At 38.5% G+C, this 16,681-nt stretch overlaps 1 protein-coding gene across 5 annotated transcripts in view; it reads left to right on the forward strand.

The window, feature by feature from the left end:
• Positions 1 to 16,681, forward strand: part of PPP1R9A (protein phosphatase 1 regulatory subunit 9A) — a 127,290-nt gene that overhangs the window by 74,819 nt on the left and 35,790 nt on the right. For all 5 annotated transcript variants that reach the window (XM_088533458.1, XM_010212372.2, XM_088533459.1 and 2 more), the window contains exon 5: positions 12,845 to 12,980. In XM_088533458.1, the coding sequence (XP_088389584.1) occupies positions 12,845 to 12,980 (136 nt within the window). The remainder of the gene's footprint in view (positions 1 to 12,844; positions 12,981 to 16,681) is intronic.

Genomic DNA, 16,681 nt, shown 5'->3' on the forward strand with positions numbered 1-16,681 from the left:
TCAGCTTAATTCATGTAATGATTATTGAATAAATTATAGGATAGATTCTGTATTGCTGGAAAAATACTGGGTTTGGAGGAAAGAAGAAACCCAAGATGATGTTCACATAGGATGCTCCTAGAGTCTTGCTTTGGTGTTTAAATTATAGTCAGACTCGTCGCAGTCTAGACCTTTTTGTCATAAAATAGTATGCTGTAAAAAGTATTGCTTCACTGTTGTTCAGCTCACATTGTCAAGTGTAGTCTATATCCTGGGTGCAAGGATCATTGGTTTCTGACAGATCTCATTTATCAGAGAGATGTATGACTTTTTTATGTTTTTGCTAGTAAGTAGGCTTAAGATTCAGGCTTTCACCTGAAAAATAATCAAATGCATTAGTATTGTAAATGGATAAGTCATTTAAATAATGTTTATGTTAATACAGTTATATGAGAATTTGTATGGACACTAGCATATAGTGTGTTTAACAGCGTTTGTTTAATGCATATTTAATTAGAGGGAAAAGGCAGTAGAATTTGGTGCAGCTTCCCCTTTTTGCTTGGTGTAAAATGGCATTAAAAAAAAAACTTTGGTTTTACACATGGCAGGTGAGATATGTGTGATTTTTATAGTGATTTGCAGTAAGTTGGGAGCGACATGTGAAGATATTGCTAAGAAATCTGTGTCATAGGCAGCCTGCATGGATGAGTCTGTTGTCTAATATTCTGCTGACACTGATGAATTGGGTTTGGTTTTGACTGCTCAAAATTAGAAGCACATCCAGAAAACTTTATTCTTTGAAGACATGATGTTGGGGCTCTACTGTAGAGCTAAATGTTTGCTTGTTAGATAAGTAAGCTAGAGCTAAGATTGATGTATTAGGTTATAAAAGAAAATTGCACATTTGTGTATTGCTGTTTTTCTTTTACTGTACCGCATGAAGTCCCCGACCTCTACTTATTTGGCAGAGCGAGTGGCTGTTTCCTGGCAGCCCCTGTTCCCTGGTTACACCTGCTGTTGCGGAATGATCTCCCATCTTCCACCCCTTTTGACTGATAGCATTCACAGCACAAGAGGATCTCCAGGGACAGAATCACTCACTTATCCCCAGTCGCTAATTCCTGCCTACTGCAAGTGTAAAGAGCAATGAGGTTGACCTTTGAGTGCAGTCATTCCCTTGGCAGCTGCCATTAATGATCCACATCACTGTGGGAGGCAGGAGAAGCAGAAAAGGTTGCCGCTTGAGACGTCTGTGGAGGAGAAGAGACTGCTATATAAATACCTTCTGCCTCCCCCGCTGTGCGTATCCCATCTGATCTACAAATGTGTAGGTAATGTACAACTGTAATCCCAGACTGATTTAAGACAAGGCAACTTCATGAGTCCGTCTCAGGCAGGAGAAATCACATACCTATTTGCACGTGTACTGTAGAGTTCTGATAAAATTATTGTGTGCATTGCAGTGTCAATTTAACAGGTTTTATACAATTGCTTTAATAAGCATAGTTAATTTTGTGATTATAATGTAAGCTCTGTATACCTTTCTTCTGCCTGGCATGCTGCACACATTGAGATTTGTGTGCATCCCACTGGCATTACTCCTTTGTAACCCTCAGCATTATTCATAGTTGTTTTTTCTCATATGTAGTCAAAACATGTGCAAGTTTTTATAGCCAAGGTTTATACATGATCAGTTGCAAGGAAAGGATGATCGTGAAAGGAGTGACACTAAAGCTACTGCTTAATTCTTTACAGTAAATGCAATATCTCTTTAGCAAGCTTGCATAAATACTGATGCTTAGTGGTTTATTTTTCTCCTTTGAGGCTTCTGAACGGTTTTGAATGATTCTGACAGTGAAAGTCATTGACCTAGAATAGATTTTCTTTTTTTTTCTGGCAGAAACATTGCATCTGAACTGTCTGTAGCTGACATAGTAAAGAGAAAATGAGAGCATGACTTCTACCTTTTGAACTGTTCTAGTTCAGGGTGAGAGGCAAAAAAAAACCTCAAACAGCAAATATAAGCCCATATTTTGTCTGTCGTTGACTACTGAATTCAGAAGAGTTGTCATAACATAATGAAAGATCACTGATCCAACTAGTTTGGATTCTCTAGGAATAATGAATTATTTGCTTCTTTCACACTAACATATGATGTTTTATAGGAAGATAATAGGCACTAAACAGATGTACTCTGATATCCCAGGAGACAAAGAAAGGAGAGAGAATTCTTCCATAATCCCAGCTGGCAATCAGCTTCTGTCACTAGGGATGAGAATTAGTATCCTTGTGACTTTAATCTGGCAAATACAACTATGAATGCTGTATCAATTTATGTAAATGTCAAATCTTCTTTATAATCTTGCTTAACTACTTAGCTTACCAATGTTTTACATTAGTGGATTTCCCAATTTGGGTTATATACGGGAGGAATTTTCCTTCCTGAAAAACATCTTGTTTTTCAGTTTTGTTCAGTGTTCCCTCTCTACTCTCAGATTAAAGGATCAGTCAGAGGGCAGCACCAGACTAATAGCTCTAATTGTAGCCTGCTTTCTCTGACCCCATTTAGGACCTAATCCTTCGACCTGAAGCCTATGAGTGGTTCCTGTTAACATATGAGATGGGGTAAAGAGGCCGATGGACAGTCGTGTTGTGGATCTTCTTCTGTGTTATTTTGGCTGGTATCTTGATGTTTCCTCATTAACTGTTGTGCTGGGTAGAAAATACAGAGTTCTCTGAAGTTGCTTGGGTGATCATGAGCGGATATGACCCCACTTTTTCCCCTTGTTCTTCATCATAATGAATGGGTGTTAAGGATCCTAATATCTTTATCAGAGAAAAGTCACTTGGAGAATTGCTGTCTCCAGGGGATTTTATGTTTTCCCAAACACACCCGCAAGATCAAAAATGTTGTTGTTTTGCCCATATCTACCTAGTGTCCTTCCATCCTATTTTTGTCAGATTTTGAAACTTTCAGTGGGGTTGGAAAACGAAGGAACAGCTGTACTTGGGGAAAGGTGGGAGGTTTGGGTCTTTGCATGTCTACCTCACTGCATGCAAAAACTTGGGCCCATGCAGCTTTGGGAAGCAGAGTATCCCTAGAAAGTACTGGGTCCCAGGAATCATACTGGATTGATATCACAAAAGGGGCTTACATCTGAACATCCCAGTCTTCCATGTGCTGTTTGCATGGTTTTATCATTTCTCTCTGAAAGGTTCTATTGAGAAAGTTAACCAAACTCACTATTTTGCCATTGGACAGGCAGATTTTAAATCCTACCCTTAAATTTTCCATATCTTACTTTGTCTTTTGAATGTGACTAAGCATTCTGTCAGCTTTCTGAACTGTTGCTAGGCACTAATCAGATTTACTTGTGGTGCTTTCTTACTGAGTTCTCATTGTTTATTTTTCATGAAACCACATAGAACCTGTGCAGATTTCTGTATTATTTCTCATGACTTGCACCACCTTGAAGTTAATTATATTGATTCTAATCTATTTAGACGTTTCTCTGTTTGATTAAACTCCTCTGGAAAATGTCCCTTCTTTAAATAATTAGCTAGAAAATTTTGCTGTGTTACTGTTTAATTCTCTAGGTTGCTGAAGAGTAGGCTCCAACAATAGCAGTGTAACTACCAGACCCTAAGGCGTTGCACTGTTAGCCATTCTCTGTTGCAATAAAGAATCGTTTATTACCATTCTGTATTTTCTATTATTTGGCCAGTTCTAATTGAAAGCAGGGTTTTGTCTCATTCCCCAGTTCATAGCTAGATTCATTATCTCTTACTTTACTGAGGGGCAAATCCAATCTTTCAGACAAAAATGAAGCTTTTACTTTTGTAGCTAGATTTTATGCAAGCAGCAGTTGCAGGGCAAGATATGAAAATACACCCTCTTAATTGACACCGCCTTTATGCCATTTATTCTTTCTTCAGCTAATTTGTCATCCCATTTTGAGTTGATTTCTTTCTGGAAAATATACTTGCTGAGAAAACAGTATGTTCATGTCTCCCATTAATTTTGTTTAACATCACAACATCTGGAAAGGTAATTTAAACATTTGTGTCTTTTCAAGTAATAAGACGGTATAGAGGACAGATGAAGCCAACAGCAGGATATAGCCAACAACATTATACCCCTGTGGGGAATGTTATTTGCTCTTGATAACAATGAACAGAATCATTTTATTTTTATGACTCCTTCCCCTGGATAATCATGGTCTCTTCTTCCAGTCAATATAACTGGGCAGATTTTCTCCCTTTCCTGTTTTCTCTCTTTACCTGTATTCTTGCCATATCAAACAGCTGAGTCCTTTAAATATAAACGTTCTCCAGGCTTTAAATTTATGTTGTGGAAGAGGCAGGAAAGATCTCTCTATCTTCCTAGTCCTGGATAAGGAGGCAGGAGCCAAAAGCAAAACATGTCCTCCTCTGTATCTTATTTGGAGAGTTGGATTATATTTTCGTCTTTTAACTGACTGGGGGTGATGCTCTTCCTTGCCTTGTTGACTCTATTTCCTTTTGTCCAAATACCATCCAGACCCAAGGAGGGAAAAAGAGGAGAAAAGAAAAATCCTTTGCTTAGTGGTGCTGATCGCAGTGCTGGGACTTTATGAAGGGCTGCATAAAAGGCCATTTGTGCTTAGTGCACATTCTCATTCTTTGATAAATCTGATTGATGGATATCATTCATAAATTTACTCAGTATAAAATTAAATGATGATAACTTATAGCAAAAGTATGAATTTCTATTGCTCCTTCCGGTAGAATGATATTAAAAAATAAATATTTTGCTTTGATTTTTTTATCTTTCTCAGCTCACAAAGAACCTTTAACAAGCAGTGGTAATCAGTCCATACAACTAGCAGGAGTAGCATGCTGAACTTGATGCTGTTGATTAATTTTAAACATTCTCATCCCTGAGCAGGGAGATAAGTCTGCGTTCATCAGCGGCGTAGTGTTGGATGTATAGCAGTGCTGTTTATATTTCTTGGCTGCATCTGTACTAGTAAATTAAACGTGCCTCGGACTGTCCTGCAGCGCGGAGGCCAGCTGGCAGCAGCGCAGTCCGTGCTCATACTGTTCAAATTTGTTACCATTCAGAACAGGGTGGACACATCCAGATTTTCTTTTGGGAACATCCATACCCTTTGCTGCCTTCTGGACTGTGTTTGAGCATTATTTTGGAGGCTATTAGCTAAGTTAGGCCAAACCGTTCCAGAGACTGTTTAAGCAGTGTTAACAGTGCAGACTATCAGTTGCTAGTGCTTGGGGAGCGTTCCCTGATAGTGTTTAATTTACTGGCATGAATTGCCCGTGTGTCCTGAAATCTTGCTAATTTGAATTTTATGGCAGGCTTTTTCATTAAATATATTTGCACATTCAGGCAAGAAACAATATATTTAAGCATGAAATGCATAAATCTTCATGCAAAAGTTCTAAACTGAAATTGTAACCTTTTATGCAGATATCTAGAGCATTATTATTAAAGTAAGTGTAACATGAATTAGTAAGATTCAGGAGGTTTCCATTAGGAGTGAGTTTTCTTTTTCTTTCACAGAAAAAGAAGTAACTTGGCAGATTTTGAATCACATCCTCAAGTCAGTTGGATCAAAACATAAGCTCCTACCCCTGCAACTGAAATGTCATTGTAAATGATAATTTAGCTAATTTCTTTGCCGTTTCGAAGTGCTGTGTGTTCGTGGTGTGAGTTCCCACCCAGTTACCGTGTGCTGTGATGGATGCGATGCAGCACAGTGAGAGCCGGGCAGCAATTACCGATACTCGTTCCTCCCGGATGCCTCGGCAAACCGCAGGGATGGTGCCCTGGGAGTGTTTAGCTGCATCTAGACTGTTCTACAAGCGAGCTCCCCCTTGCCCTAGAGGCTGGATCACTTAATCATGCAGATTAAGATTGCTCAGATCTCAAACGCTTACTCCATGCATATCCATGGAAACCAGGAAGGGTGAGGGTGATTCCCTGCTGCAACAGGAGGGTTGGATGAGATGATTTCGAGAGGTCCCTGCCAACCTCAACCATTCTGATTCTGCGTGTGTGATTCTGTTAGGGAAGGCAGATCTCACCCCCAAAAGGCAGTCATGTTTTGGAAACATTCCTGGCTATCTCTTGCACCTTTTGAACAGAGTATATGCTTCCCCTGCATCCAGGTAGACTGCAGCTTAGTTTTAGAAATGAGTTTTTTTCCAGCTGGCCATCCCTGTAAGAAAGAGTGGTGCTGTGGAGAATGCTGATTAGATGGTCATCATTTATTCAGGAAAGCTTCCTGCAGTGTTGTACTGGGATGCTGTGAGATTTGCTGGAAGAGGCAGAAGAGGTTCTCTACGTGCTCTCTTAGAAGTGTGTAGCAGTGCAAGAACTGGAACCTGCAAGAGTGCCAAAGCACTGAATCTCTTGACAGTTTCTTAAGTAGTTTTGAGTAAAGCTAATGTGTCAATGAGACCCTGGACTAGAATTGATTTCTGTGGGTATAATTAATCTAAGTGCATTAATTTTTTTTCAATGTGTTTTTCTCAGAGTTTGATTCAATATCCACTTCACAGTGATAAGTGTAGCTTATCAGTGGCTTGTGTCGAAGATGCTGTGCAGAGACTGCTGAGGCCCTTCTGGCCTTTAAGCAGTTACTTCCCTGCTCGTCCACAGGCACTAGTGATACTGCTGAGGGACACCCTGAGGTCCTTCACAGGGCTCTGCGGGATAGTGTGGAGGGGCATGAGAACCTGATGGGTCTTCTCCTACATCGTGCATGTGAAGGAGAAAGGATCGGATGGGACTGGGTGCAGGTCAACACCTGCTTGCACAGGCGATGTCGCAGAGGAGGTGTTTTTAAAGGAAAGGATCCTATTTAAAGACCCACCTGAAAAAGTGGAGCAAGAGCAAGTTTGGCAAGTTCCCTAATCTAGTCAGTAGGGCCTTAAACTAGATTCACTGAGGGAAGGTGACCTTGCTGTGGATAGCAGTTGAGGCTTGAAGGGTAGTGAGGAAGTGCCTGGGGCACTGCCTAACATGGGAGGATCTTGTGCTTCCCTTAGGAAAGCAGCAGGACTGGGGATTTCTCTCACATGCTTGAACCGAAACGCATGTGTCCCTGGAAGCACACACGGATCTGAGGATGAGTGGAAAATTGACTGGACTTCTGGTCCCAAAGGGTTATGATCAGTAATATGAACTCCAGCTGGGAGCTCATTCCTAGTGAAGTTCCTCGAGGGTTGGTGTTGGGACCAGTACTGTTTAACATCTTTATTAGTGACTTGGATATGTCGCAGGGGCAGCTGCTTCCTGCATTTTCTGCCCATTTCTCACGAGACAGTGCTGGTGCTGGAACACGAATGCCTTCTGCCAGAGCTCGTCGTGGTGTGGTGTGAAGATTGATTGGATGGTAGCAATGTGATTCTGCCAGAGAAAACCCTGCTTTACTTCGAGTACATATTAACTAAAATTATTTAAAAACAGTAGGAAAAAATAGTATAACAACAATGCTGATAAAAACACAGCTTAACAAGAAAAACAAATAACGCAGATTCAGTGAGCAACGTGCTAGATGTGTGTGTATGCAGTTACATGCTGTCATTACTCCTTCCATTTACTAATGGTGGCTACTTCCTCAAGTTACATTGGGTACTAATCTCCAGGCAGATTTGTTTTCTTCTCTGTGTTCTTTTGAGTTACTACCGTCACTAATCTCCAAGCCAACATTGTTTACTCACTTCTGCCAATCATACTTAGTTCCTCTTTATTACAGCTAATAGCTTTAAAGGCTGCTAAATACGTGTTTGTCTCTGAAGCAGGTGAGAGCTGTATGGTCTTAATGGTGTGAGACAGAGGGCATCCTTAGCAAGGCTGCAGATGATAGTAAACTGAGTAGAATGGCTGATAGGCTGATGAGCAGGGCTGCTACTCAGTGGGACCTTGAGGGGCTGGAGAAATGAGCTTGCAAAAACCTCATGAAGGCCAGCGAAGGCAAATACGGAGTCCTGTGCTGGGGAGGAATAGCCCTGTGCAACACTGTGAAGTGGGAGCGATGAGGCAGAGCGCGGCTCTGAAGAAAAGACCCTGAGGAGAGGTAGAAAGACCAACTTCAGTGTGAAAAACAGAAGGATGGGATGGTTGGGACCTTACTGCTATCTTCAGCTAACTTATAAGTGGTAGGAAGGGTTAGCCCAGACTCTTCAGTTGTGCTGCTGATGGGATAAGCAATGAAGAAGTTGCAGCAAGGGAAATTCTGACTAGACGTTGTCAAAAAAAGAAAAAGGAAAAAAAATCACAGCAAGGTGCAATGCTCTTCCAAGCATTGAAAGAGGCTGTAGAATTTTCCTGTCCCTAGAGAGATACAGAACTGAACAAGACCGTGGTTGAGCTGGCAATGCTTTAAGTAGGGGGTGTGTGTGTGTGTGGAGGTGGACCAGAAGTTCCTTCCGACCTAACTTATTCAATGATTCAATTATTTGTACTGTTGTTATTTCCTTTTGGTGGCTATTAAGTTTCAGATCTCTTTTATAGGAGAATGTGTAATGGATTGTCATAGTTTGCAAATTTCTTCCACCAAATCGTTGACCCCTGTTGGAGGCCGACATCTATTCAGAGAGTCTGATCTTGTTTACAAAAAGCCTGTGAGTTCCTTCTTACACTGTTGTAACTAAACAAAATTGCCTCCTTACAGAGTTTGTACCACTTCTCGCCCTTTGGTTTAATTATATAGTTCTTATCCTAGGGGAGGGAGCCAGGGTAGGTAATTAAAGACATCTTGAAAGAAATTAGCTAAATGATAACAGAATCAGCTCTGTACTTTAAAACTCAGAGGAAATCCATTTTTAAACCCTATTTTTGTCAAAAAAAAGTAAAATTCCCCAAATTACAATGAAGTGTTACTGTACATTTGCTATACATTTTTAATGACCGCACTATATTTTAGGAAAGTTAGAAATTAGAAAAAATGCCTCTGTTAATCATATTACAGTAAAAACTGTTCTTTCTGTCTGACTTGTCTGTTGCATTCTTTTTTAATTTTTGTTGAATTTAAGGAATCTGAAATAAATTATCCTTAACTAACATTAATGCATGAAATATTTTAGGAGAAAAAGTTTCACTGAGAATTAAAAATACATGCAGCAGAAGTTCCATTTTGTGTCATAGAGTTACAGTGTTTGCACACTTTTTTCTAATTGCAAAACTCTTAAAAAATGAAATGTTTTTTAAATAAATTAATTGTTAAAATAATGTTTCTGGCTCCCATTGTTGGTAAAAATTAAATAAACTACTACTCTTTTTTCAAGAAGCATAGGTCTACACATCTTCAATAAATAAAAACTACAAATATGCAGAAAACAGTATAGGAGGCAGAATTTTAAATCCTTAAATTGTCATGGGTTGCAGGAGACATAGGCGCTTTTCCCTGTTTCAGTAGAATACTTCCCCTAACCACCATTACTTCAGCTGAATTTTCAGTTTCTCCGTATTTTCTATTCCTTTATATTTTCTTATACCCAATGCAGACTCAAATATAAATCTCTGTCCCTGTTTATTTTATAAACCAAAAAGCCAAAAACAATATTTTATGACAATTGAGCTACATAATCTATAACTGAATATCCAGGTTAGTTCGTGTCTTGCTGCCTTGTTATTCTTTTCCTCCCTCTCTGCCTCTCCTTCAGATTTAATCTACATTAATTACTTTTAATACAACTATAGAGGTTTGCTTGGTTTTATTTTGTATTTCTGAGCTTTAATAATTAAGGGGAGTTTGTCATGATGAGGCTGAAATGGCCTTAACATCCTCATTTGTCTAATATCCAAGAAATAACCACCTTCTGAAAGATATCACAGACAGAATTTGTAGTTTTTTGTTTTAATACTTTGGCCCTTGAGACTAATTAATTAAGTCTAAAATGTATGTATGTGCTTAATTTTGGTGAGCCACAGTGATGGGAAACACATAATTAGCTATTTTGTTGAAGGGTGCATATTATGCTTTAGTGACTAATTTTCTGGTCAGTGATTCACAACCTTATGTCCCTTTTTAATATTTAAATGCTTCAGATTATGGTAGATCTCATAGTTAAAGCCAATTGAGGCTTAAGAATCCAACTAATATTCAGAGTTTTAAAAACTCTCTCCTTTATGGTGTTCAAAAGAAAGAAATATTTTTCCTTCTCTCCTTAAATTACAAATTTGTAATTTACAGATTATTCTATTTACAAATTCAACAGAATTATTCTATTGTATTTAATTTGATACTTTAACTTCATGAAATTTAGCCTGGCAAAAAGTTTTGTTTACTTCATAAAAACTGTAAGTGTTGGAAACATAATTTTCCTTTCATAACTGCTATCAATCATAGAATAAATACTTCTCAATATTTATTTTCAGATACTTTAGTGTAATTATCAAATAGCTCACTTCCTTAAAAGCAGTGAACTGTAGGAAGATAAAACATTCCTTGTATATGTCTGTTTTGGAAAATATTTGCTGCATGCTTCGCCATTGCTTTGAGGCTTTGATTCATGTGACATCTACCTTCTAACACCTTGGTATAATTGAGAAACTTATTTTTGATGTATGTTTCAATCCTTGAAAATAACATCGCTATAACCTGTCTTTGGGCTGAGAATAAAATTGTAATTAATAAGCTTTTAAATTTTTATTTCCTACCTCAACCTAATTCTTTATATGAAAATATCATTGCATTACAGTTTAATGTGTCAAGACCATTCCAAGTGTAGAGATAGGGGAAAGAGAGGCTTTTAGTTGCCATGTATTATTAATCACAAATAATCAGGAATTAACAGTTTTCAAATGTATGGCATATTACCTATCCTAGACTTTCAGGCAGTGTGGAAATAGTTGTATGAATTTGCTCAAGTATGTTATTTTCCAAGGAAAGTGAATTTCCAGGCAGAGGACAGGAGAAAGAATTCTATATACAGCACGTTACATTGTTCTGTATTTTATTACATGGGTGATCACCCTCATGTATTTATAAATATGATGTTATCTCTGCTGTGTATAAATAATATATTAATGTGTAATTTCTCTGAAAATATTTATTTAAAATGAAATTGATGTTTTCCATATTCTCTTTTATTTTATTTTTCCATAGAAGAGGCAAGCAGATGGCAAATGTGGGTTAAATACTTCTTTACTTGGTGTAGTAATGTCAAAGGTTCATTGTTCCTTTCAGTTGAGCCTGCAGATATGGCTGTTTTACTCTTTTGGAGTAATGCTTGGCTGTAAAGTGAGAATTCAGAAGAAACAGGATCTGACTATGAGTCAGAGTGCAGAACAGATGAAGTAGAGGGGTCATAAACAAACATTCTTCCAGCCCCAGGTCTTTATCATTGCTGAGAACCAATGTCATATTTCGTAATTGTAGGATGTGAGTGCCAGACGGTGATCTGATTTAATCAGGATTAAAATACTGATGTTACTTGCTGATATCATTCTAGTGTCTGTTGTATTTTCTGTTAATATTTTTAAACTACGTCTCTTCCTCGTGAACTATTTTTGGAGCACCTTGTTTTATTATTTCAAACTGTGTCAGTTCTCACCTTTCCTATCCTTTTGGAAACAATTATTAGCTCATTTGTTTTGTTAGTGTCAAAATAATCTCCAAACTGTATTCTTTTCTATAGCACATGACTTCATACAGTCTGACAAATTGTTTGGCGTAGGAAATGGGCTGAGGCTCATCCACACATGGCAACTTGTCCTATGTATAGATGCCAAATCTCAAATGTCTTTAACAGCAACAGACAGTACTAACCAAAATCATTTTCTTACAGGGGATATAATAAACACTTCTTATTCCAAATAACAAATTAAATTCTTCATTGGTGCCAAGTATTTTGGAAACAAATAATTTACCATATGCAGTGTCTCAGAGTCACCTGGTTTTACTTTTCAGCTCTACGTAATACTTTTTTTTCACCTGCAATTGCCTAATGTCTTTCTAGCCTGTTAAGAAAATGTTACTTCAGCTTGACACCTTTAAACGGTACTTTTGTTCAGTTGTTTACAATATCAGTGCTATATAGTGGGCATTTATCATTAATACTATATGTGGTAGAGATACAATGGCTGTGCCATTGTACCGAAAAAAGTGTTGCAATCAAAGCCAGTCCAAAATTTCAGTTGCTGTAAACAAGGTTGAAAACAATGCAAGTCTCGGCTAAAGAAAGGGAAACTTTTGTTGTCTGCTATTAAGCCAAAGAAATGTGCTTCCAATTTTTATCAATAACTAGCACTGCAGAAAAATGCTCCCTAACAACAGAAGTTGATGAAACGAAAGATTTAAGTGAAGTTTAAAATTAGGGAAATGGGTCTGTCAGATTTTAAAATGTAGAAATCGATTCTCTTTCATAGGTAGGCAAAAGACAAACACAAAAGTTCAGAAATGTCTTTTAGGCCAAGATGGAGAAAGAAAATAATCCAGTGCATGTTATTTTCACGACCAGCTGTCAGAAATTTCTCTATATTTTCACTGTTTATCTGGCCTTTTGTTGGCTTCTGAGAAATACATTCTTAAGGGACTGGGAGTGATGATACTTTTTAAAAAAATCCGTCCCGCTTTCAGCCTAAATCCCTGTAGTTCAAATTAGGAGTGAAGGTTTTAGAGGTCACTGGTCACGATCACTTTTTTCCTGTGTGAAGGGGAAACACTGTCGTTTCCTGGCCTGACCTCTCTTTGTAAACAGTGCCCTTGTGGCAACTCTAGTCCACGGAACATCTTTAAAGCAACCACAGGCCGCATTTCTGAAGGAAAAGGCTACTCTCTAGTCTAGATACAACTGAAAATCAAGACCTTTGATAAAGCAACCGGAGTGATGTTTTTTCCCACTGTGTTTTATATAGGTTTGTGATTGGACGAGAAAAACCGGGACAAGTCAGCGAGGTTGCGCAGCTGATTAGCCAGACTCTGGAACAGGAACGGCGCCAGAGAGAGCTCCTCGAGCAGCATTACGCCCAGTACGATGCAGATGACGATGAGGTAACATGCTCTCTAGCATTTGTCTCTTTGGTGATTGTTTTTTTCACGTGATGTTTTGTATTTCCTGTTCCTGCTTTCCACTTGTGCCTCAGAGACTAGCTGTTGGCAGTGTCCACTACCCTTGCTGCTGCTTTTTAAAGATTGTGGTGGTAAATCTTATTTCAAGAAGAAAATCACTGCGGAGCTTTTCAGCATGTGCTTAAAATATTCCTTCTGTTCCATAACAGCAAATATCGAATTGATTGGTGCAGGAAAATTTAAGTGCAAGAGGAGTTTTCTATTGATAGTGTCTTTGGCTGACAGAGAGAAATAAAGGGAGGACAAGCAGATAACAGAATGAAGGCATCCATATGTTATCCTAGTGCTACATTAAGGATGGTACCACGTTTGTGACCATAAAGTGTGCTTTTTGGCCATCATCTTGTGCAGTGCAAAGGGAACTCTTGCACAGTATGTGATGAAAGGAGGAAGAAGAAGGGCAAAAAACCTCTACTAGATACAAAGGTACCATAGATCTGTCTTGGGAGGAGAAGGAATTAGGCTTCGGAACAACTGAGGAAATGCTTTAGGTCTCAAAAGAACAATGTGCATGGGGGGCTGCATTATTTTTTATGCTCAGAATAGACAGCTGGAATACAGTTACTGAAGTATGCAATGGGCACAATCCCCTTCTTGATTAACAGACTCACTAGTAGGTTGTGTTGGGAATCTGCAGAAATCCTGAATTTGTTCAAACTTTTGTCGAATGACTGTTTCCCAATAAACTCATGTAACTTGCACCATTCCCAGGCAATTGACTTTATAGAAGCTGTGATCTGATGTGCATTAGACACAGTTCAAGGACATTTTTGGTCATCATAAGCACTTCTGCCTCATTTTCTATCAAATATGAACATTATTGCTTCAAGCTCACCTTGCTCTGTTATGACAGATGAGATTGGATTTGTTTATGTTGCTCTATGCCAGATTCCACTACCAGCATGGCATTCTTTGGCTCTGGTAAAGGAGGCATCTTTTGGGCACGGAAATCACAGTCTGCATCATACAGATGAATATCCACAAATGTACAAAAGATTATCTTTCCAAGTCCCTCTCGTAACAAAGATACGGATTCTGACTGCATGAAGATCAGTGATACTTGGATTGCCAGCATGAGGAGTTTCATACTGAGATGATAGGGATTTCTGCACAGATGTGCTCCATTTCGCAGCTATCCGACTGATCTGCTCATTTTCAGTCGGCTCTTGGTAGGTGGTAGGACATGTGGTAGCTTCAACCCCACTTAAATAAGGGGGAAATAATCAAAATTCTGTCCTTCACTGAGGCTGTCAAATTCTGAGCTCCAGAGACTTTTCCACAAAGACAGTAATAATATGCCAGGTTTACTGAGCACAAAGTCATTGACGAGTCTTGGAGTCCCAGGGTCGCTGCACGTGCCTGCATTTGGAAAAGCTGTTGGCTGAGCAACTTGCATGGAGTGAGAATGTTCCAGGCATGTTCAAGTCTGGCGTTTGACCTTGTTGTGTTACAGGCTGCCTGGCATTCCTTTAACTTAAAACTTAAGACAGTCTTCATCATAGGCAGCATCTAGGCAGCATCCAGGCAGAATCTTCTGCCTGTTTCAGAAGAATCGGCGTTCTCTAAAGCAGCAGTGATGGAAGAAGTGTTGATGTCTGCCAACCAGCTTATGCAGGACCTTAGTCAGATGCTAAATTATAGAGTGACTTGTTAGACTCTTGCAACTCCTCATTCCACTGCCTTATGGGAATGTTACGGGCCAGTTATTGGTAGGCGGAGGAAGGTTCACACTCATACACATCTTACAGTTGGCATTGCCCTCTGAGCCAGTGCCAACTGCAGTAAAGCAAGGAGAACGTCTTGTTACAGGTACTACATCTAGATAAACTGTTGCAGAATTTACTCCTCACCAGTTTCTTTCTTTTTCTAAAATCCCCCAGCCCTTCCTGATTTGTTGTATCCTGGCAGAAAAGATGGCTGGGAAACTGTTTCAAGTAGGCACTGCCTTTGTGTTTCCCACCTAATGTGGCCTGAATCTGTACCTTTAAGTGAAATCTTTTGACTTTGCTGCATTAACACAGGGTTCTAGGCATATTTAATCAAATTATGATATCTCTTGGTATCTTAATTTGAACATGGTGTTATCTTTTCATATTTAACAGTGAATGGCAAAATTCACATAAAAGAGAGGTCATATTCCCCTGCAGTCTGCATGCTGTGATGCAAGAGGAGAAATTGATAGCATATTGCAGCATTCTGTTCACTCTGTGGCCATGGACAAGTAGTTTTATGCAAGTAATACTTTTTTTGTATTTTAATATTACTAATAGACATTTGAATATTTTTTCATTTTTAATTACTATTTATCAGGATATTCTGAGAGCAAAGTAGCATTAGAACATTGCCATGTTCTTGGATGTCCAAATCCCAAAGAATGAATTATGGTTGAGGAAATCTTTCAGAGAATACACTTTTTCCAACGTCATCAATATGAAGTATTTTCATGAAAGTGGTGATACTATACGATTAATTTTTTCTTTGCTCTCACAAAAGAATTAAGTGAAAACTCTAAAAAAGATCAGAAGAAGAGGTGCTATGGAGTTCTTCAAGTGGCATTCCCTGCCTGTGGGAAGAGTTGCTGCACATACATAGACAAAAGATTCAGCCATATTTCCAAATCCCCCACATTTATGGTGTTTTGGAGAAGCTGACTTGGCCGGTGCTGCTCCTATTTTATGCTTGTGTTAAGCATGTTTCCATAATTTACAGGGCCACTAAGACAGCACGAGTGACACATTTTCCCTTTGGAAGTAGGACATTACAATTCTAATTTATAATTTTGTGCTGTTACCTGTGTTAATGTGCAACTACTAAACAGCAGGTGTCAGATGAAGGCCATTCCTACGCCGGGGATAAGCTCAAGGCTGAGTATTACTTTTGCTCATCTGCTTTAGATGGGTGAATGGTGCTAACCAGTAAAGGATGTTTAGGGAGTGAGATTTTGCTTCAAGAATGCTTAAGATTACATTGGCTACTGTATAATTTTTAGTATGTTTTTTGTATAAGTTATTAGCATTGGCTTTGAATAACTTTTTAGTAGTTTTATGTGATATAAAAGCCAGCAGGCATTACTTTTTTTTAAATGAAAATTTTTATGTACTAGATAAGCATATGTAACATATGTAAACAAATATTTCTTTAAAATGCACATTATTACTTATGCAGCTGTAATTTTTTCATCATGCAATTATAAGAATCTAAAAGCTTTCTTTTGAGGGCAAGAACAAAACGCCCATTTACTTCTCTGTTCTATAATTTTGTTTGTGCCATCCTGTAATCTTACTTACTCCAGCAAAGAGTTTCACTTTGAGGACTACTTTTTGTATTAATTGAGGCAAAAATGACCATGTCCATTCACATTCAATATGTAGGATTTGAAGCGAATTTTTCCTTTGTGTTCGTTTTAATCTGGCTGATGTCTCACTGTCTCCTGAGGACAGTAGAACATCTTCTGTTCTTGAACTTTGGCTCAACATGTTCTGTTCTTGATCTTTGCCTCAAACTCAGTGTCTGAAACGGGTTTACTCATAAGGCCAAGCCTTTTATATATCCTCATTTTCATCTTTTGTGTGAATTATTTCTTTTTAGCTTAAGTTTTTGAAGTAATCTCTCCTAACTAAAAT

This window comes from Tinamus guttatus, unplaced genomic scaffold (genome assembly GCF_059628265.1).
Source record: "Tinamus guttatus ecotype Peru unplaced genomic scaffold, ASM5962826v1 Tinamus_guttatus_pri_ptg000503l, whole genome shotgun sequence".
Taxonomy (NCBI): Eukaryota; Metazoa; Chordata; class Aves; order Tinamiformes; family Tinamidae; genus Tinamus; species Tinamus guttatus.